Genomic DNA, 23563 nt, shown 5'->3' with positions numbered 1-23563 from the left:
TTTGTATACCTAACCCTGAATTGTACCCCACAATTTTAAAATAAAAAATTTAAAGATTAAAAAAAAGAAGAAAAAAAAAGAGGCTTTGCATTTTCTCTATTTAGCTCAATTTCCCCCCAGCCCTGTAACTTCCCGAGGTAAGCACTATGCTTATCCTCTTGTCATTTCTTCACAGAGCTGCACCAGGAGGTGGAGGCGTGGAAGGTTCTGGGGAAACATCAGCAGCCCGGGGAGGTGACGGTCGGCACCAAGCTCCCACGGGCATTTGGGAAACTCGGAGCTCAGACCCAGTTCTGCCAGGGACGAAAGACCCCGTGTCAGGAAATCGTGGGGAAAAGGGGGAGAAAGGAGGGGAGGGGCGATCGGCCAGCAGGGATAGGGAAGGCAGGTGGGGCGGGGTGGCCAGGGTGGGAGACCGTGTGACCAGAGCCCGACCCCACACACACCGTCTCCCCAAGAACTCCGCTCTGGCGGGTGTGTCCTCAGCAGAGGCCTGGGGACAGAATCACCCTAGGGGGTCTTTGACCCAGCGGCCATGCAAGAGGAGACAGCAGCGAAGGATGAGGGAGATAGCCAGGGCCTGGCCCTGGGGATGGGGGAGGAGCAGATCCCTGGGCAGGCAGGAACAGGACCGGGTTGCTTGGGTTGCTTCCATCGTCTTCAGAATCCTGCTGGTCTTCCTGGTGCGCTCGAGGCAAAGCCAGCCCTGCCGGGGCCTGGGGCTCTCCCCGCCCTGGCCCTTCTGCTCCCTCTCTGACCACCTCCCCTCCTTCCCTCCAATTCTCCCTCTCCTCACCGCTCCTTGGTCACACCCGGCTCCCTGCTGCCCTGGGTCTCTGCACTCACGTTCACTTAGCCTAGAACGTTCTTCTCAAGGATCTCTTACCCCACTCCCCACCCCCGGGGACCTTTTCTCTTGGGGCCTCTTCTGACTGCCCTCGACGAGGTGTCAGCACCCTCACCTCTTCATCTTCCTTCACAGCTCGCATCTCCTTGGGACACACCGCGCCTCCACTCGTCCGTGCGGCCGACGGGCTGTGTCCGCCATCCTGGACCCGAGTCCCACGAGGAGACAGAGGTCAGCCCTGTCGGTCCTCGTCACTCAGGACAGCCCCTGCACACCCGGGGCACTGGGAGCATTTTCGCTGTGTGGCACGTGACTCTCGGGCTTGCTGTTCTGGGCGCCCTCTCTCTGGTGGGCACACCAGCACCAGGGGGGTCTCAAGTCCTGAGCGCACAGGGCTCACGCAGAGGTGTGGAGGCAGAGGGGCTCATCCGGCAGGGTTGAGGGGTGCCTGCGTGTTCAGGACTCCGCCACGGAGCCCTGCCGGATTGTAGGGTGGCAAGCCGGGCGACCGAGAGAGAGGTGTAAGACTGGGGGGCACCAGTGACTCAGGCCTTCCCGTCAAGACCCTGGAAGTGTCGGGAAATAAACCCCCATTGAAGCGGTGTCCCCCCCGGAGAGCGCAGCCATGATGGGAAGGCCAGGCCAGTGTGAAGTTTGGAGGTGAACGTCAGGCAGGACAGACGGGGGTGCCGGCCCCGTCCTGGCTCTGGGCCAGAGCCCTCCATCCCCCGACCCTGCCACCTGCCTGCCACCCACCCTCTCCCCAAGAGTGGCTTGCTCCCATATTAACCTTTTCCTCAATGGCCCGGATGCCCTCGCACGGCTTGTCCTGGGATGGCTTCGTAGGCACAAACGGCATCTCAAAACCGAGCTGGGTGTCCGGGCAGACTGAGGCAGGCGACAGAGCAGTGTCAGCTCGTTCTTGACGGGGACACTTAGCAGTAAGAGACTCAAGACCGAGGGCTTCATAGACACGCTCTTGCTTAGCCGTGGCTTGACCTCATCAGACGGGAATTTTCAGCAGCTGAGGACACCGGGCCTCCGAAAGCCTTCACGTCTGCCCAAGCTCACACGGGGCGGCTGGGGTTGTCCCTCCACACATGTCCCTTAGGATACATGCATTTCTCTGAACCACTTGGTCACATGGCAGCAGCACCAGCCACCGGGGCCGCTTCCTGCTGGGTTCCTCGAAGGCCTTGTCCCCAGTCTGCCTGACTGTGTCAGTGTGACCTCTCCGAGTGTACAAAACATGGCGGTGGTTTGGCCAGCAGCAGCCAGGCAGAAAGGAAAGAGAGAGAGCCTGAGTCAAGTGAGTGTGTTCTTTCTGGCCGTCAGTAGCCGGGCTTCTGGGACAGCCAGACAGAGATGGCTCCCTGGGCACGGGAGATGGTATTTCCCATGAAGTCTCCATGCTGCCTGAGCTGGGGAAGATGCAGAGACAGCCGTGCCATGCATTTGGCCAGCAAGTCTTGACGTGGTCTTCTCGGGAGCTTTTCTCTGCCTGGGGTTTTTCCACTTTCTTTTCTCTAGGCTGTGGCAGCCAGCCCTACTGGGGTTGCAAGGCACCCCAAGCAAAGGATTCATTCAACCAGCAGGTTCATTCAGTAAATGGTTCCGAGCACCCGGTATGCACTAGGACCCCCACACGCACTGGGTTATGGATCTCTAAGGTCTGTGCAGCGTCTTTGTTGGTGGCCACTTCAGAGTGGACTGCATGATGCCTTTTATGAGGGTCACCCTGTCTCTCACACACTCCATGGCTGTCTAGCACATTCCTGCTGCCTCTGTGTCAGACCAACGACGCTGCTGGGGCATTCTGGGTTAAAAAGCAGTCTTGGTCATAAAACAACCCTCTATTCTGGGTCTTTTCTTAGACCTATCTTCATCTAAAATTACCAAACTGGGTCTCGTTCCCTTAGAAGTGCAGACAAATCATTTCTGATCATCGGTTAACTGTCTAACCCTCATTAAAGCTGCATTTCAGGCTAGGCGCAGTGGCTCATGCCTGTAATCCCAGCACTTTGGGAGGCCAAGATGGGAAGATCGCTTGAGTTCGGGAGTTCGAGACCAGACTGGGCAACATAGTGAGACCCCTGTCTCTACATAAACGTCAACAATAACAACAATTGCATTTCAAAGGGACATATCACAACCCCCCCTTAAAGGAATGACAGCTAGTGGCAACTTGAAGGGCCTAGCTCCCTCAGAAGGAGAGCTGTGGATCCAGGATGTGCCAGCAGCTTTCAAACCATGTCCTTTAGTTTAAGGAGTGGAGTGGCCGCCTCCAGAAGCAGCCGTGTCCCCAAGGATTTATTGATTTAATCAGGTGACCCAGATGGTCCTTGATTTTGAGAGATTTCAGTTCTTCACCTCTGCAGACTCAGAAGCAGACACCACTTCTCAAAATTCCAAAGTTCCAAGGATACCAAGTAGCCTTTTAATGTTCTGACACAATCTGTGACTACCAAGCACGCGTCCTTGGCACTGTCCACAGCGTGTAGCGCAGAGGCTGTCAGTGTCCCCACCGAGCCCTTATCGGCGTCCCTCCACAGTATCTGTGTGCCCCTGGTCATAAACACCTGCACCTGCCTCTCTCGGGAGGCCTGCCCTTGGACCGCTGGAGCCTTGTCTGGAAGGGCCTGGGAGTTTTCACCCCCTTATGGCAACCAGTGGCTGATGGGTCCTTAAGGGTCTGAGGGTCCAGCCCAGAGGTGTGCCCTCAGAACTCCCTGCAGGGTCATGCTGAAGTCACCCTCAGCAGGATCTTACCTAAATTGCATAGCTGCTTGGCTTCCTCCTTCCCTGCTCCTGGTCAGTTTTTCCCAGGAACATGTCTTCATAAGTCACTTGTACACGAATCCTCTCTCTGCATCCTGGGAACTCCGTTCAACCCAGGATTCTTGGGGCATGCCCAACTGCAGGTGCCTTTCTGACAGCATAGTCCCAAGGAACGGAGTAACAATGCTTCAGTCTAAGTGCACGCATCTCTAAAATGTGGGTGACTTTCGAGCAGAGGTGTCTTGAACCTGCAATTCCAGCGCACCTCCCTCCATCCCCCAAACACACAGCTAAAGGCTCTTTCTGGGGGCTTTCCCCACGTCAGATAGGCTGCACATCTGACTCAGAACTCTTTGAGGCCAGAAACTGTGTTAGTTATCCCTTGAGTTGAGTGAAATGATTGAATAAGCCGTGTGTCTCCAAACACCCACAAAGTCCCAGAAGCCCTGCTACACGTGGACATGCGTGCACATCACTGGAATGAAAAGGAAACTGGATGCTTGTCTTGCAAGACTCCGGGCCATACTGACGACTGTGCTGTTTTGCTTTTCTTTTTTCTTTTTTTGAGTTGGAGTCTCACTCTGCCGCTCAGGCTGGAGTGCAGTGGCACGTTCACGGCCACCCCAGCCTCGACCTGCTGAGCTCCGGTGATCCTTCCGCCTCAGCCTTCCAAGTAGCTGGAAATACAAGACACATACCACCACACCCGGCTATTAATTTTCTGGTAGTGCATTTCTTATAGATTTTTTTGCAACTCTCATGAAGTATCGTGGCTCACTAGAAGGCTACAGACCCTGTGTCTGCCAGGGGAAGAAGGAGTTGGGAATGATGTCGCTCCTTCTATTGGCTACCGTCGGCTGCAGACCTGTTGCAATTCATTTCTAGATTCTACGATGAGGCACAAACGAACTGCTGGAAAAATCATTATGTCTTCACCCTGTCACAACCTTGTGCCAGACTTCTTAGAGGAACAGTTTTTTAAAAAAGTAACTGTTGATCCTATGTCATGATCAATACTTTCATCGACCACAAACAATCCTGGAGGACTTCTCATTGGTCCTGATGGGTGGCCATCCAAGGATACAAAAGCCCTTACCTGCTCCTCACACCAAGGTATTTTCTTTTCTTGAGTCGAGGTCTCACTCTGTCACCCAGGCTGGAGCCAATATAGCTCACCGCAGCCTCAACTTCCTGGGCTCCTTCCACTTCCGTCTCCTGAATAACTGGATCTACAGGTGCATACCACCATGCCTGTTTCATTTTTTAAAAATTTTTGTAGAGGTGAGGCATCCCTATGTTGTTTAGGTGGGTCTCGAACTCCTGGACTTAAGCAATCCTTTTGCCTCAGCCTCCCAAAATGCCGGTATTACAGGTGTGAGCCACTGGGCCCAGGCAGTTTTCTTTATTAACCTTCCCTGAGCTCTTAAACCATTGGTGAGATGTCAGTGGTTCCGGAGAAAAAAGCTTAGGTCAAATCTAACTGTATTGGGAATTTGTGAGAAAAGGTAATTAGGTCCTAGAGTGGACAGTTTCAGGCAAAAGTGACAAAACCGAGACAGGCTGTGTGTGTTCCGCTCATTAGTGAGGCTAAGTGTCAGAAGAACTAACGACACAAGCCATACCCTGATAGTGAATCAGACAAGGCTACGGGATCATGGCTCCCAGCTACCTAACGGGCTGGACCCACCGATGAATTAACAGAAAAAGCTGTCATGAGATTAATTTATTATCTCCTTCTACTTCTTGAACCGAAGGATAACTTTCTTATTAAACAAAAGTATAAAGTCAAAAAAGTAGAGTCAAGAGTCATCACCCTACAAGAGGGAGACAGAAATCGACCAGGACCCAGTCGACGCCTGGACAATTCAGGGTTTTCTTATGTGGGTTCAGTATGTCCTTTGAGAAACAAGACAAAGCCACAAAGCAAAGCCTAACGCGAGTCAGTCCAGGCTTTGTTCTCAAGAGTCGTCAGTCTATCCCGGATGAAAAGCATCAGTCTCGCAGAACCGGCTTGCATTCGTGAGGTCTGCTGCTTATAAATAGACTTCCTGCCTTGTTTCTAGTGTTGCTGCCGGCGAACGCTCCCAGAACTACTGCAGTGAGTATCTTAGGCTTCATGTGAAAAGTTTTATGAGCTGGATCTGATATGGTGCCTGCTCTAAACAACTTGACCATTCTTTTGGAAAATGATACAGAATGATCATGGCCAAAATTAATCAAAGGTCTTTGAAATTTTCCCAAATGCTGCACAAATGTGATTCACCTTTTCCAAGAGAAGCAGATCTGTGGCGTGAGGGCCAGTGTCCCATGGCCATGGCAAGCACCACTCATGTCTCGATGTCTTGATTTCCTATGATTTCGGACTGGACCTCAGAATCCATCTTAGGGTAACACTCCAAACACCATGTACCAGCTGATCAGAGCAACATGAGTGAAAACTTAAACTTCAATACGTGTATGAGGTTTAGGGGGAGGGGTGGTTTAAGACAGGGTAGAAAGAGAAACACTGGAGCCGCATCCTGTCTCTGTGATTGCTGGCATTAGCTGAATGCTTACTATGAGCAAAGTCCTAGTCTCCAAGTCTAAAATGTATGAAGCCATTTCACCCTCACAAAAACTCGCTGCAGGAGCCGATATCAGTTCTTCCATCTGTAGAACTGGCACAACGAAGTCCAGAAAGGTTAAGAAACTTGGCGAGGAATACACAGCTGGCGATCATCAGAACTGGGATGGAAACTCCAGAGTCTGGCTTCCGATCCTGCACTCTGAACCACTAGTCTGAAAAGAACTCAGAAGCGGGGGTGACATACAGAGACCACAAAAAAAAAGGGGGGAGGGAATCTTTGAAATGAAGAAGAAAGTAAAAGGATCTGTGAGAAAAGAGAAATATCCATGTCTATCTATAAAAACAATTTTCTTCTAGAACCATGGATAGCTATGCTTTGAAAAATGTCTTTGGTCATCTGTACATGCATCACATGTGTTACATGGCTATAGTCTATGTCATGGCAGACCGTATCTATGTATGTCTATGTGTGTATTCTTCTACATGTTAACACACGGTAGTGACAATGTGACTTATTAACATTTTTTGAAATACAAGAAGACACTTACAATTGACCTTTTTCAATTATTCTGATGAAAGCCCATTTTCTGAAGAAGAGTGAAGGGAAATGTCACATGGCTGAACCACACACTACCAAAAAGGTTAAGGTGAATTCAAAGTGTTGCCTAGTTTTTCAGCCTGAGGCATAAGTAAGCTTACTTTATTCTGAAAAGATTGTTCTTATGGTGGCATGAGAGTCTATTTTCACGGACAATAATTAGGACAAAATGCAGGAAAGTGAAGTCCCAGATTCACTTCCTGAATGTCGGCAGCAAAGTTTTCTCTCGTGACTTAGGACAAAAAAATGTGTGATGCTCTGTGCATGTCCAAGACGACTTCCCTGTCTGTCTACCTTTATACACCGTTTCTGTAGTTTATATGTGGGAAATGGTAAAAGCCTTGTGGCTTGCAGAGTGGACATAGAAAAAGAAAAGAGGTAGAAGAATTCTTAGATTCTACACATGCCAATTGCTAGGGTCTGAATGTGTGTATCTCTCCCCCCAATCCACATGTCAAAACCCTAACGTCCAATGTGATGCCATTTGGAAATGGGCCTTTGCAAGGAATTAGGTCACAACGTTGAAACTCCCATGAATGGGATTAGTACCCTTTTAAAAGAGGTCCAGAGGCCTCCCTTGCCTCTTTCTTCCTGTGAGGTCACAGCGAGTGCATCCTATCTACAAGGGGCACCCACAGAAAACTGGAATTATTTTTCAGAGGGCAAGCCTCTTATAGTAGAGACTTCTCCTGCCAGGTAAGCGTTCTAGGAACCCATCAGCATCAGTGCACCAGCTAGTATTGTGAGAGGCTGTATTCAGCTTCAGTCAATTTCTTTTTTGGAGATTCTCTCAACAAATCTGCCCATTTCATGATGGCTGATTTATGAGCACACTTGCCCACACGGCACTGAGGGTTCTGCAATTTTTGACCTAAAGCCGCATGACCCCCTGTGCCTCACCCTCCCTATTCACCTGATCTCGACCTGAGTGACTTTTTTTTTTTTGTTTCCTGGATGAAAAAAGTCCTCAAAGGGACATGTGGAATGGGTGAATGGCAGAGGCACGAAAAAGCATCAAAACTGACAAGTTCAAAAACTGTTTAAAGCAGCGGAAAAAGTGTCAAGATAGGTGTATTGCGTCAAATGAAGAGGACTTTGAAAGCGACTGAAGCTGGGCTTGGTGGCTCAGCCTGTAATCCCACACCTTGTGAGGCTGAGGTGAGTGGATTGCCTGAGCCCGTGGGTTCGAGACCCGCCTGGGCAACTTGGTGAGACCCCCATCTCTACAATAAATCAAAAAATTAGCCACGCCTGTAGTTCCAGCTCCTGGAAGGCTGAGGCGAAAGGATCGCTGGAGCCCAGCAGGTCAAGGCTGCATTCCAGTCTGGGCAACAGAGTGAGACTTTAACTCAAAAACATTAAAAAAAAAGAAAGCGGCCGGGCTCGGTGGCTCAGCCTGTAATCCCGCGCCTTTGGGAGGCTGAGGTGAGTGGATCGCCTGTGCCTGCGGGTTCGAGACCCGTCTGGGCAGCGAGACCTCATCTCTACAATAAATCAAAAAATCAGTCGGGTGTGGTAGCGCATGCCTGTAATTCCAGCTACTTGGAAGGCTGAGGCGGAAGGATCCCCGGAGCCCAGCAGGCGAGGCTGCGGTGGCCAGGAGTGGCCACTGCACTCCAGTCTGGGTGACAGAGTGAGACTCCAAATCAAAAAAAAAAAAAAAGAAAGCGACTGAAGTTTAAACTTGCACAGGAATCCTCCTTCCTCTCTCTGTAATCCTGGGAACTCTTATTTAATTCAGAATGCTTGGGGAAAATTTTTAATAAATAAGTTCTTGTTTGGGGGGGTGTTCTCCTGAAACAAGCCAGAAAGTGGACCCTCACCAAATACCACGCTCTGCCTGAAGAACAGTGACAAATAAATTTCTAATTCATAAACTATCCAGTATATGGTATTCTGTTTTCATAGCCTGAACAGGCTAGAATGGTCATCTTTCTCCTGTTTTGTTTGTCCTTCAGTGTTCTATGTAACATTATATTTAATAAGTACTGTAGTCATTATGACCATATGATCTCCTTAGTGGATATAATAACCTTTACCATCAAATAAGGTCACTTTTGAGGTGTCATTTTCATGAGACTTTGAAAACTATGAGCCACTCTCCCTATGATCCACTTATACTAGTTAAGCTGGTTATCCATCAAATGTCACTAATAGTAAAAAAAAAAAAAAATCATCTATTTGTTCAGTGCGTCTAGCTATTTACTCAATTCTACAACAATCTCTTGATACAAAATGAAAGATCTTGGGTAGCTGCTATCATTAAATTCAGCCCAGGGGACTGTCTTTAAGAAGCATCTCTGGAAACTTGTATCACTGGCTGTAAACACAGAGTAAGGGAGAACATTCAAGCAACTATTCCGCGTTCAAGAAGAGAGAGGTGCATTTGCCTCGATTACCCAGGCCTTCTAGCAAGCCCCCCCTTGCATCTCCCACCTCAACCAGCCACATACGAGGGGACCCCCCAAAACCTGGAATTTATTTATAAAAAATTGTGTATTTCTTCTTCCATGTTTAAACTTCAACCACCTTCAAAGTACACTCTATTTGATGCAATGCACCTGTCGAGAGCTTTTTCCACTGCTCAGAACAGTTTTTGAACTCATCGGTTTGGGTGCCTTTTCAGCGCTCCTGCCATTCTTTTGTTTCCCCTTTTCCACATTGGCAAAATACTTCCCTTTTGAGGACTTTTCTCATCCAGGGAAACAAAAACAGTTGCTTGGGGCGAGATCGGGTCAAAGACTGCTGAATTCTCAGAGCGGTGTGAAATCACCCATCATGAAATGGGCAAAGGCACTGAAGAATCTCAAAAAAAAATTCACTGAAGTCAAGCACAGCTTCTCACAACACTAGCTGGTACACGGATGCCAGCAGGTTCCTAGAATGCCTAGCAGGGGAAGCCTGTACCACAAATGGCCCGCCCTCCAAAAAAATAATTTTTTCTTTAGTCCCCTTTCATAAAAGTAAAGACTGAGTCGACATTTTGTCCGATAACAGCTGTTTACCTGATGTTTCCATCTCCATCCATTCCTGCACAACCTTGATGAACTTGGAGCCTTGTGTCTACCCCAGAGGGCAGAGACTAACGTGTAAGAACAATCAGCAGAGCTGTCGGGATAAGTGGTGACGCTCGTCAACCCCGCTCACCCGCTCAGCACACGATGCTGAAGAAGCGTTTCAGAGACAAGGAAGAGACTATGTTCATGTGTCAGAACCAGAGCTGCTTCAGGGCACATCTAGAATGTGCCACCCGGAGAAACAGCATCGACGCCTGGGCTCTTCCTGGGCCTGAAACTGGTACTCGATCCTGACAGTGATTTCATTAGTGGGCCGGTCTAACGCACAAACATCATCTGCCTAGCAAATACTGATATAGTTTCTCCATTTTAATTGAAAGCTTGGTTTGTTTTCACTATTCACATGGCGAAGCGATTCCTTCTCACAGAAATAGTCCTGGAAGGGTGGGTTAGACTGCCTAGATAAACACGTGTATTCCAGTCTGCCCCTTCTCCTCTTTCTCTCTCTCTCTCTCTCTCTCTTCCAAACTCCTTCAGTGTCCCACCTTCATGCCCAACCCGGCTTTGCTCCTACTGTCCCCGCCACTAAGCATGCATCTCCGTCTTGTATTCTTTTCTAAAACTGTGATGGGGCCCAGGGCATGCTACTTCAAAATATGGCACCTTTGTGTATTGACTATGTTCAGCTGAAGGAATCTGAGAAACAGCAGAAGCAGGAGGGTCACTCCAACCTTGCCCTCACCCTTCTCCCCTGAAGCAGGCCATGAAGCCTAGGACAGATGTTCTGGCCTTCTGCTGAAACAGGTCATGAGAACCTCATTTGAGAGGCACCTGTCTATTCCCAGAAGAAAAGAACATCCTTATCTCCGACGATGAAAGGACACAGAGAATCTGAACCAGGCCTTGCTAAGTTCCCTACAATTCATTACCAGTAGATCACAGCCCCTCTGTCTAGACACACAAAGGGTGCCAAAAAAAGGTAGACATTTTTTAAGAGAGGAAAAAACTGTTATTAAAATTGTAATACACGATATATACCATTTGACCTCTGCAATTACAAGAGGTGCTCAAAGTGGTTCCCATCAGCATACATATACTTCTGAAAAGAACTTGGAAAAGTCATACATAGATAAAATATATATTTTTGGTATCCCCAATATTTCTCTATGATTATAAACTCTACACCAAAGTTAGCATGTAACAACCTCTTTAAGTCATTTCTGAAGGCTCCTGTGTCACATAAAACATGCCAAATACAATTTTATGCTTTTCTCTTGTCAACGTGTCTTTTGTTAGAGGAGTCTCCGCCATGAACCACGGATGGGTGAGGAAAAGCTCTCTCTCCTCCCCCAGACTTGGAATCCTCTGGAAGCCCAGTCTTCTCTTCACCCACAGCCCTCCTCGCTCAATTCTTATGTCTTGGACTGGATGAAGAATGGAAGTCAGAGTGTTCAGGTACAGCACACTTTTCCTCACCTAGAGACATAAATGCAAGCTACCCAGTGAGGCAACCACACCCCGCTCTGCATGGCCAGGCGAGACCTTAGTATGTGCGAGGCAGACAGTTTTTGTTTCTGGCTCTGACCCCTTTTCTATACACACGTTGCCTAGCCTCTCGGGGTCTCGAGGGTCTCATTTCCAAAACGGGAAAAGTCACAGTGCTTACCTTCTTGAGTTACTATAGCACTCAGATTAAATGTGACAATTCACAGGAAACATTTCTCCGAGTGCCAGGCTGAGTCCCATGACTCCATTTGGTTGCAAGTAACCTGAGTTTAGGAGCTTGCTTTCTATTCCGTTCAAACCCTGGTATTTTTGAGCAGATAGAAGATTCTGGTCATTTATATGTTTTGTAATATACCAAGTCTGTGCTATTTCTCGGTTTCAGCGTAAAAGAGCAGCGGATGGTCAACCCAAGCGTGTATGTATAGGTACAGGGACATGGCTGGCTCCGTTCCCTGGGCTGGGTCTGCCACAAAAAGGTGAGAAATGGGAGGGGTGGGCTGTGAAGAACGGCTGTGTGGTCACAGTGACTGGCGTCGCCACCCTGCCTTCCTCCTGGGGCCTGAGCCTTCAGAAAGCGTCCGCTCGGAGCGGGAGAAATGACAGAGAGAGCAACTGGGGTGCGTGCATTTCAACGTATTAATCAACAACTTATTCAAAGGTGAAGCTGACTGCGACGTGAAAACAGGACTTAGAGCCAGTGGTCTTGAGATGTTATCGTGCTTGTGACCATCTCTAGGCCATGTGTCTTGAATTAAGCTCTTGCTTGGAATTTTAAAAAGCTTTCTTAAAGTACGTCTGATTTCTCTTTTCATCTTCCAATTGCAGGGAAATTAGAAGAGGTGCCAATTCTGTTGCACTTTGAGAAAAAAAAAATCTCCTGTCTCTAGGACATTAATTTTGAACAGAAGGAACCACAAGGAAAGTGCTGAATTTTCCTGGGGAACTTGCAGTCATGCCTGGTGCATTTCCCAAAACTTACATCTTGCCAAGTCAATCCAACTTGCAAGACACAGGAATCTTTTCTAGAATCTTCCGGAGTCAAGCCCAGGTGCAGTCCTTGCACCGAGGCCAGTCTCTGACATAGCACAACACACGCACACTTTCTGAATGTCGGATTATTTTAATTTGCGGACAGTGCCTTTGGTATGAGGTGGATGTTTCACAACTGCAGATTCAAATATTGTCACAAAGTATTTAGAATGAACCCTTTCATGCTAAGTAACTTCTCCACAAGTCATACCCACAAATGCAAAATCACTGAATATACATCTCCAGCTGTATTTTCTGATCTGGTCACATCAATGTTCTCTGATTTCAATTAAGCCAAAGTTGGGGCTAAACCGACTTTCTGTGACCATCTCATCTTTAACATGAAGTTGAAGATTTGCATCTGAAGCCTCCCCTTATGGAATTTAAAGCAGCATGTCTGGTTAATGCCCAGCATCATCTGAATGTCCACAGTCTTTGGGTCAACAGATGACCCTTCATTTCTCTCTTTCAGTTGGTTAAGGTGCCTCACATCAACAACCTCTTGCTGAATGCACATGAATGCACATGAATGCAGATTCTGGTTTTATATATTTGGGTAGGAGGATAGGGCATACTGAGAATAACAGATACATATTTGCAAATTCCCGCATCATTTTTTCCCCTTTGCATTTGAATGAAGGTGGGAATTCATCTGTAAATGCCTCTAGAAGGGGCATATTGCACTATAATGGGACCAAATAACCACATTGTTTGCACTTTTGCTATTTCTCTAATAAAAGGTTATTTAGACAGTAATTTTCTAGTCATAATAAAAAATTATAATACAAAAAAGCTTTTGCGTGTCCATATTAGTTACAAAATAGGGCGAGCATTTTGTGTGTGTGTGTATGCATATTCGCATAAATACTTACACACACACACCCCCTTGGACCTCATTTCCAGGGTTCAGGGCTGGAAATACTTTTTCATTGTGAAGTGTAATGCTTTCAAAGAGATGAATCAGAACGTTCAACACAGATGTAAGCCTCCTTTGCACAGAGCATCAGTCATATTCTTTGGGGGCCACATATGTAGGTTTGGTGATATAGAACCAGCTTTCTTTAAATAGCCATAGATTATTTTCCCCCATGTTTCAGGACTGGGCGTCCCCAGCAGGACATCCTCAGAGCAGGTAGGAAAGTCCTTGAAATCACTTTCAGAGGAAAAACCGCAAGGAGAACAGCACGGGACTGCCCCTGCTGGCTGAGACCTACTCCCAGCAGACATCATCAATCGTTATACCCAAGAAAGCGGTTTATAATGCAAGCACCAAACAGCTGGGCCCCATTTTCATCCTAATCTACCACCTCAAGACTGGCTCACAAAATGCAATCACCCAAGACCTTCGATGTTAACGTTCCAGATGATAGGATGGCCCTCGTTCTCACTTAACTTTTCCTTGTTAACGGCGAGCCCATTGGCACTTAAAAAAACAACTCAGGAAATAATATGGCTTCGAGTGAACAAATAAATATGAATTTCTCAGGGGGGTTTCGACATTATCTGTGGCCTTCCTCTTGGTTTGGTTCCATGGATAATTTCTCCCCCAGTTTTCTAATAAGTTCTGCTAGGTCTTCCGTATTCTGAGACTTTTCTTCAAGGAGTTCATAGCGCAGACTTGAGATGTCCTGCTTAATTTCCTTCAGTTCCCCTTTGAAAAGCAAGCGTGATAAGAAGCCCACCGTAAATACGGAATGCAGAGACACGGGTGAGTCTGGGATAGGACGAAATGGGGCCTTGTTTATTGCACGTTTGTATTTTGAATACTCTCAAGGAAATAACTTCCTAATAGAGGGGGTTTCTGTTTTCTCCGTTAAGTATTTTGGTGAATGAAGAGACTACAGCAAAATTATCACAAAAGTTCTCCTGAAGTGAATCCAAAGGAAATGGGCGAGTGTCTTGGGGGCTGGGACAGCAGACCCTCATCCTTCCCACCCACTTCCTCCTCCCCCAGGCCCCCTAAGAGCAATCGCTTTTCTCTAGCAAGTGACGTCTGCCCCTGGTTGTGGGGACACAGTCTGTTCCCCACTATTTAATGGACTTGACGGCCCACTGCCCCGCGAAGCTCACCCTGCCTGCCCCTCTTTCTGGCTCGACCTCGGCTCCAGGCACCTAAGCCCCTCCCCCCGGGTCCCAGCCCACACTGGGGCTCACCTGCCCCTGTGTTCAACTCACCTTCGTTCACTTCATCACTCTCCTTGTCTATCTGGGCCTTCAGTACGTATCTTTTAATGAGCCTCTTCATGATTTTCTAGACAGAGAAAGGAGAAATCCATCTCAGGTTTATGTTCATGGCGAGCCTCTCTGGAGTAAGCTCCCAGTCTTCCTCCCGGGGATAAGTGCTTCGGAAGTGATGGCTAGTCACTGGACGACCTGGCTGGCGGGGATGCATGCTAGTGCCCAAGTCTGTTCTTTTTTAAAGCAATTTTCACATCGCCATGACTCAAAGGTTAACTCTTAAGGACACATCCAGTCCCTCATGTCCGATGCTTGCATTTTATTTTAAGAATATTAGAGCAAAACACGACCTTTCCGTTGGGCAGGTGGGAGAGACGCAGCACTGCAGGTGGAAATGGGCAGTGGGTACGCCCCGCCCCCCAACCCGCCGACAGTGTGGCCAGTTTTGATTTTATACTTGCGAGGGATGTAGGGATGCTAGTTTCAATGTACTAAGGTCTCTTCAGCACCTAAGCTTCCATCATGCTTTTCCAACTTGCTTTTACTGTACATTTTCCATAAACAGCAGGAGACTTTGGGTGTCCTGGGGCAGTCCTGGATGGATATACAGCTAAACCAAAGCTCACAGCTAGGCCCAATGTTAAAGAGTAAACAGGCAATTCCGCCTTCAAGAATCCATCCTAAGACATGATGTGGTCCATGAACAACTACGCTCACGGTAGTACTAATTACATAGTAGAAAAAATAAGCTCTTGGATGTCAACCTAGAAGGAATTATTTTCATAAATTGTCATATGTTTATAATGAACACAATGATTTATGATAAATATTTATGTTAAATACATATTATGATAAACCATAAAGGAAGATGATGCTTTGTATGCAAATATATACATATAATCAACTGGCAGAATATTCGTCAAAAGCACACAGTCTTTGTTTCTCAGGAGTGGGACTGGAGATGAACTGTATTCTCTTTATGTTTTTCGTAAGACTTGCCTTTTTACCATGAATATGTAGACTCTAAGCTCCATGAATCTGCGAACTTTTTCTATTTTTTTCACTTATGTATCTCTAGCATTTATAAAATGCCTGGTACATAGTAAGTAATAAATTAATGTATGAATTAATGTAACGAATTAATACCTTACTTGATATTGAGAAAAATATTCCAGTAGCTTATAAAATAAACTATTTTTATAATTTTATACTTTATGTAAACTTTTTTTACAAAATAAAGTTTTTCTTTGTGGGTCAGAATTCAGGTGCCAAGGAAGCATTAATTAACTATTAATAAATTTTATTTAAAGAATCACATAGTTTGAAAATCTAAATATTACGCATATATGTACACATACATATTACATATAACTAGACTTACTTATTTTAAAATTTATGCTTACCTGATATTGTCTTGGGGGATTATTGAAATTGTTTAAGTGGAAATCTTCCGAGCTCCTTATACTTGATTGTTTACTGTGTTCAACCTGTAATTTTAAAAGACTGAGGAGTTGATTCTTATTTTTTTAAACAAAGTGATGAGATTACGAATTGTTTTATTTATTATATATATGTGTGTGTGTGTGTGTGTGTGTGTGCGTGTGTGTGTGTATACATGAACGAATAAATGGTCTCATATACATGGGTTACCTTATCTATGGGTATAGTGCCACTTAACTTGACTTGCTTAGTCTTCTGTCTTCCCAGACCAATCAGAAGCATTTTAGGTGTGTTCAGTTTCCCAGTGGCTGTCAGAGGTTGTGCGAGGTGACTCTTGGACTTAGTGGCTGTCAGTCATGCTGTCATGACAGTCACGCTTTAACCTTCCCACAAATATGTCCATGGAAGAGACAATGAGTCAGGGCATTAATGGTGGTGATCTCAGAAGTCCACTGGGGAGGGATCAGCAGAGCCACCTGACTGACCGGGACATCCATCCCGGCAGCACGGACAGATATGGATCCCTAAGAATCATCAGGGCAAGACTTTGTTGTGGGGTGGAATCCAGGTGTCAAGAACACCAATTAATTCATTTGAGTTTCACGGGCTATATACGATCCCGATTAGGCAGTGCTTTTCAAATAATATATTTTCCCAAACAGGCAAATAAGAAAGAATTGAAGCAATCTGTGATAAAAGTGGTAACATGCCATGTTCGCATGCTAAGAGGGTGATTAAAAACTGTTTAGTACGGTGGGTTGCCTGAGCCCACGGGTTCGAGACCAGTCTGGGCAACTTGGCAAGACCTCGCCTCTACAATAAGCAAAAAATTAGCTGGGTGTGGTAGCTCGCGCCTGTAGTACAGCTACTTGGAAGGTTGAGGCGGAAGGACCGCCAGAGCCCAGCAGGTTGCGGCTGGGGTAGCCGTGAGTGTGCCATTGCCCTCCAGCCTGGGCAACGGAGTGAGACTCCGACTCAGAAAAAACAACAACAAAAAAACTGTTTAGTGCAATTTCTAAGGGAATAAAACTTGTTTTTTACAAAGAAAAACAAGTTGGAGAATCTGAGTAAAACAGAGCGGCTCTAAATGTGCATGTTTATGATGTGCACGGGTCTTCCAAAGGCAGAGAAATGTCAAGTCTGCCTTCAAGGGCACCCATGATTTCTACCTCCGATTGACACCTAAGTCGTGTTAAGTAAAGCTCACTGAGACTGGGTTCAACTCCTGCCTTAGCATCAATGCGTCGATGCTTTAAATGGTCACATGCTGAATCAACAGCTGCACACACATTCATTCATTGAACACGTATGTATTGCGGGTCCGCTATAAGTACGGTGCTAAGCTCGGCTCTGGGTATTCAATGAAGAACATCAACACTATAGTCTTGCTGAGTTATAATAACAGGGAAAATAGGTAAGGCTGGTAAGACTCATAAAAAACAACATAGAAGTCTGAAATGATTACTTCGTTAGCATCCTTTTTAATGTCGCTATCTCTCTTTGACTTTCATTCCATCTAAAAATGTCAGCAAAACATCGGTATATTTTTACTCATATTGACTTTTACAAATTGTTAGGATAAAAATAAATAATTCACCATAATAACCACTGAGAGGCAGTTTGGGTTCTCCCGAAGAGCACTTGAAGGAAACTTGAAGGCCGATTACCATGATGGAACAGCAGGCAAGAGGCTTGAACTTGACACAATCTCTTCTGGCAGTGAGGGGCGTGGTCCAGCTGATTTCCATCATCCTTCAAGCCCTACTAATTTGTGAGTTTGTGAAATGCATGAACACTTCACCGTAATATTTTTAAGTCATACAATGGGAACGCTGGCTTTTAAAATACGATTTAATGTCTTAAGGACATTATTAAATGTGGCGAACCAGGTTCAAGCCCATTATGAGAAATGGAAGTGAGGACAGGATCAAGTAACGATAGAGGGAAAGGGGCCAGACAAAAGGAATATCCGTGAATCACGTCTTTGATTTCTTTACTATCTACTCACTAACTCAATACTGACATTTGGGGCTGGATAATTCTTTGGTGTGCAGGGTGTCTTGTGCATTGTAAAATGCTTAGCGGCATCCCTGGACTCTAACCACTAGATGCCAGTAAGAGTTACCCCTGCCCCTGTTGTGACAAAAAATACCCCTGGCTGGGAACCACAGATATTGTTAAATGGTATATGAATAGACAGCTATAAATTCATGTGGAACATATTTATGTGACTAATTCTGAAATACCAAGTTTTGACCTTACATATAACATATTTTTTTCAGCAAAAACCTTGAGTCAGTTTCTAATACATCGTAGAAATCCACCAAATACTGGTTAAAAAATCAAATATAGAGAAACAGTATGTAAACTTATCCAATGGTGCAAAGAAGCATCTTTACCACTTGGTGGCAGAAAATCCTAATATATAATTGTTTCCTTGTGTAATGACTAAATGTAATGTTTGGAAAATCATAGCTGGAACACTTTTGCGCGTGCAAGAAAATTCAACTTGAAATATGAATAATACTTAAAGGTTAGGGATTTGGATATTGCTGGATGGTGCCAACACATATAGAGTCACAGGGGCCGGAACGTGGGGAGCTTGCTGGCGGGAAGCAGGAAGGACTGGAGGCAAGCTTTGTTCCTAATTTGGAAATAAACTCTTTCCAATTCTCAACGAGCCATTGCCTATCCCTTTAAAAAAAAGTACCCTCGACTACATTTCCCGCACTCTTTATGCTTTTTCTTTCTCACTTCCTAATAATTTGATATCAGCATTTCTGGTCCTGTAGGTCCATTGTAGGATTAGAATGAGCAACATTAAATGACTTGTTTCTTATTCATTAAAAAAAGGAACAGGTAATCTTGAGTCTGGGGCATTTCTTACAGTGCTGGACCTGGGAACTGCTCAGTGAGTCTCCCATTTCCCACAAGCCAGGAACAAAGGAATGAACTGAAAAGGTGCAGGCAAATCTTAGAAAGGAATGCAGGTATCAAAGGAAGCTGTGTTGAATGGTGCTTGTAAGCATCTTACTTTGGAACCAAGGAGACGTGGGCTTGAACTCTGGCTCTGTCACTTGTCTGAAATAGGATGGAAAGCAAGTCACTGCACCTGTCTATCCTCAGGTTCTTTAGGGATAGAACAAGGAAAAGAACATTACCCATCTACTGGAGCTAATGTGAGAATTAAAGATACAAGGTGTAGAGTACGTAGCTTGACATAACAGCAGGTGTTCTACCATGGTCAGTAGATGCTATTTCCGTATAGAAGGGTGAATATCTACTACGTGGCTTTAGGCTTTTTCGTGATTACTTTAACCTGCAGACACTGCTCTACTTTTGATGGGGCTATGCCTTGCTAAAACCATTGTAAGTTGAAAGTCTCATAAGCTGACATGCATTGGATACACCTAACTACTGAGCATCATAGCTTAGCCTAGGCTGCCTCAAATGTTCCCCAAACCCTTACCATTGCTTACAGTGGGGCAAACTCATCTAGCACAAAGCCTATATTGTAATAAAGTTACAACAATTTTTGAATCAAAAATCAAAGTATGGTTTCAACAAATTGTGTATTGCTTTCACCCATCATAGAGTTCAAAAAAAAAAAAGAAATTAAGTATAATTTAAGCGGGGGACTGTCCATACTCAATTTATTCTGGAGATACTCTGGCAAATATTGGTTTTTCCAATATGCCCAAGCTCATGACTAAGTGGGTCAGGAAATGAACTATTGAGTGATTCCCATACCCTGATGAGCATTAGAATCTCCTAAGGCCTACTCTATAGGGCGCAAACGCCTGCTCCCAAACTGACAATTTGGGAGTGGAACAGAGCAGTTATCGAGAAGCCGTTTGGCATTTTCAGGAATACACATGTAATTGTGGATGGCAGAAATGGACTTTTAATGGATGCCTTCCTTCCAGGCTGTATATCTAAAAAACTAATGCTAGCAATCACCAAAGTCAGTGGTCTTTAGGGTTGAAGGGTGTGCTCGAAGATAATGGCTAGGTCTGCCTACCTAGTTTCAAACAGTATTTTTATATATGGCTCATCCTACCAATTTCTTTTTTTTTTTTTGAGTCGGAGTCTCACTCTGTCACCCAGACTGGAGTGCAGTGGCTGCTCCCGGCCACCGCAGCCTCGACCTGACGGGCTCCAATGATCCTTCAGCCTCAGCCTTCCGAGCAGCTGGAACTACAGGCGCACACTACCACGCCCGGCTGATTTTTTTATTTATTGTAGAGATGAAGTCTTGCCAAGTTGCCCAGGCGGGTCTTGAACCCACGGGCTCAGGCAATCCACTCACCTCAGCCTCCCAAAGCGCTGGGATTACAGGCTGAGCCACCGAGCCCAGCTCCTACCGATTTCTATGGGGCACCTGGAACAGATGTGAAGGCAGTGTTTGTGCAGCCAACTACACTCTTTAGCCTTCAAGGGGTCAGAGAGGAGACAAGAGTGAAACAGAAATTAGCTGTTTCTAGTTCACTAACTGCTTCTACTGTCTTAGATGTGGGCTTTATGAAAAAGAATGGGGAAAAGCCACATGAATCGGATAAGAAAGAATAAGCCATGAGAGTTTTTCCTTATCTATTTTCTCTATCTATCCATCCATCCATCCATCATCCATCCATCCATCTAGGCCAAACCATCTTATTAACACTGGACAAAAAGGAATTGAAATACAAATGGTTGCTTTAACAAAAATTTCCCCAGGAGTACAGTGAATGTAGCAAGCAAAACCAAGCTATGTGAAATGTGTCTCAAATTTTGTTCACCACAATCTTAAAGAACAATAGATACTTGTGTTGATTTGGCCTCCAGGAGTCAAATGCCAAGACAGAGGCAGAAGTAGAGATCTATACAGAATTATGCCCATGAAAGATCAGGGGAAGTGGGAGGGGGGAAGGCAGAGAAAGCCACAAATTGGGAAGCTCCCACGAAAGAGGGAAGGGTAAGAAGACTGTCTGAGCAGGTGAGTCAGCCCAGTGGGGAACCACACCTCCCCAGCTGCCTCAGTGTACAATTACGCAAGAAGGCCCCTGGGTTGTTAAGCTGACATTGGAATCAACATTTTATTCCGAACTCCACACCTGCGGCTGGACACCACAGGCTTGGTATTGCTTGTAGAGCTGGTTTTAATCTAGGATTCAAAAATGTGACACTGAAAAGTGTAAGGTGAGCCAATATTTAAAATATCTACATTTTGCAAATGATTAAAATACATTTTAATTTTCCACACTTCTTGGGGAAACTACCAAAAATTAAAGTGTCTTATTTGATGGATACTACAGTTTCTATCAGAAAGAATAAAAGGCATTTGGATTCTTCGTCCAGTGATTTGTTATCATATATCCTTCATACTTTTCAGCACGAGTGTTTTCTTACTGGAAAACTAGGATCCAATTTCCACTGACTTATTTTTGCAAAATTTGTATTGAGTTATTTATAACCAAATAACAAAAAGAGCCACTATTTATAATAAAAGCTCATTTGCATCGTGTTTGTAATTCACAACATACCGGTTGAATCCTCCCAACAATCTTGTGTGATGGGTTGCACAACTTGACCATCCCTATTTTACAGATAGGAAGCTGAGGTCCAGATAAGTTAAATGAATTGCTGGAGGGGCCAAGATGAGACAAGATCTCAATCTTCCTTGTACATATTTAGACCAATGGTCTTTACTACATCAATTTCCAAGATGAAGTTTTGATAAAGAAAAGCAGTGAATAGAAAATATTGACCAAGCACACTGAACTTCATATATCCGTATTAACTCATTCCATGCATTGTAGATTACATAAAGTCACATAGTCGCTGCTCAGTGTCCTTGGGGATTGATTCCGGGACTCCACTGAGGAAAACAGAATCTGTAGATGTCAAGTCTCATATGAAATGCAGTCGTATTCGCTTATAGCATATGCCTATCCTCTGATATCATCTCTGGATTACTTATCATGCCTATTGCAACGCTATGGCAATGAAATATAAATAGCTGCATGCAATACTGCATTTTTAACTTGTGTTATTTTTATTGTTGCAATATTATCTTTTTCTAATGTTTTTGATCCACAGTTGGTTGTATGTGTGAATGCAGACCCTGCAGGATACAGAGGGTTAGCTGCATATAGCCAATCGAATGCCCTTTGCAAAGTTATAGAAAGTGCTTGCTGCGCAGACATCTTGTAGATCATAAATAGGAGGAAGGTAGTAGAGGAACGAGCTTCTGGATTATTCAATTAATAATCAGCTGTCTGCATTGTGAATATATTTAGTGTCACCAAAAATACACTTAAAAATGGTTAAAATGGTAAATGTTATGCCGTGCATATTTTATAGCAAAAATAAATTTTTAAAAAGTCATCAGTTGTCTGTATCTCCCCACCACAATTTATCTGGGCTTTTATACATATTTAGGTTTTGCAGCGGGGCACTGTTATTCTTGAGACTAATACTTTTTAACCTCTTATCTCTAAGAAAACAGAGTGCCATGTTGCCAATTATAGCATAACTCGCATAAGTAAGACTAAGCATGACTAGCTGAAATGTCAGCTCTCTCTTTTTCCCTTAAGCATCTCAATATTTAAAATATACAGAGTGAAGTTAAACTCATAAGATGGACTATATCATTTGTAAATGTTTATACTCTATTAAACTATTTAAGCTATATACTACTTACTACACATGTCACAAGTGATTGGAACCAAGCAATATGTCACCAGGGATAGGTAGAATCATTTCTGCATACATCCACTTACTAGGGAAGCCTTTGAAAAATCACTGAATCATTTCTCCTTGCTCCAGTTTTCTTATGTCACATGTGCAGATAATTTAACTCATATAAACATCAGAATCGATTACAGCGACCTATCCAATTATGCATATTTCGAGATGACTACTTTTGGAGACAAACTATTCTTTTAATAACTTTCCCCCCTTCACCTCTCTGTCCACCAGCCTGTCTTCTGTCCACTCATTCTTTCTTTCCGCAGACACTGGTGGGTGCCAAAAATATGAAAGTATTATGGATCAGAGTTGTCCTGGGACATAGGCTCTGTCTTCTGTGAACCCACACTTTCGTCAGTCAGTTTGCCTTTTCTTGATCTGGGGATTGGTTGACATACCATGACCCATGTGATCTCACCAAGGAAGAGGAATGCGGGGAAGAAACTGATGAGTCAGTAGTAGAACAGGCTTCCTACCATGTGCCTTGCCTTTATTTCATTTAGGTTAATAAACCTTTGAGACTATAGTGACTACAGGTGAGAAAACTAAGTCTTGAGATGGCCATGAAATTGCCCGAGTCTACAGCTAGAAAGGGGTGGGACGTGATTGGTGAGTGTGTGTGTGTGTGTGTGTGTGTGTGTGTGTGTGTGTGTTTTGTGTGTATTATTGCCAAACATATCCTACAAATGCTAGTTTATTCCCGTTCTGCGATTAATGTATGCTCGCTTTCAAGTTTATCTTGATATACAATTTCCCATTACTATTTCTTCACCCACCACTTTATTTCAGATTACTTTTTTTCCGGATACATCCACTTGCAATTTTCACCTGGACACCTTTCTTTATTTTCTGTTTATATTCTTTCTCTAAGACTT

The 23563-nt window shown here is 44.9% G+C and overlaps 1 protein-coding gene across 1 annotated transcript in view; it reads right to left on the bottom strand.

The window, feature by feature from the left end:
* Positions 1 to 13576: 13576 nt before the first annotated feature.
* Positions 13577 to 23563, bottom strand: part of TRPC6 (transient receptor potential cation channel subfamily C member 6) — a 52236-nt gene continuing 42249 nt past the window's right edge. Inside the window, exons 10-12 of the mRNA XM_008071281.1 lie at positions 15923 to 16006; positions 14517 to 14592; positions 13577 to 13992 (exon numbers count right to left, since the gene is read on the bottom strand). Coding sequence (XP_008069472.1) covers positions 13841 to 13992; positions 14517 to 14592; positions 15923 to 16006 — 312 coding nt within the window. The 3' untranslated portion in view covers positions 13577 to 13840. The remainder of the gene's footprint in view (positions 13993 to 14516; positions 14593 to 15922; positions 16007 to 23563) is intronic.

This window comes from Carlito syrichta, unplaced genomic scaffold, assembly GCF_000164805.1.
Source record: "Carlito syrichta isolate Samal-C Ts95f unplaced genomic scaffold, Tarsius_syrichta-2.0.1 Scaffold314276, whole genome shotgun sequence".
Taxonomy (NCBI): Eukaryota; Metazoa; Chordata; class Mammalia; order Primates; family Tarsiidae; genus Carlito; species Carlito syrichta.
Note: the sequence above shows the minus strand (reverse complement) of the source record. Positions and strands in the feature narration are given on the sequence as shown.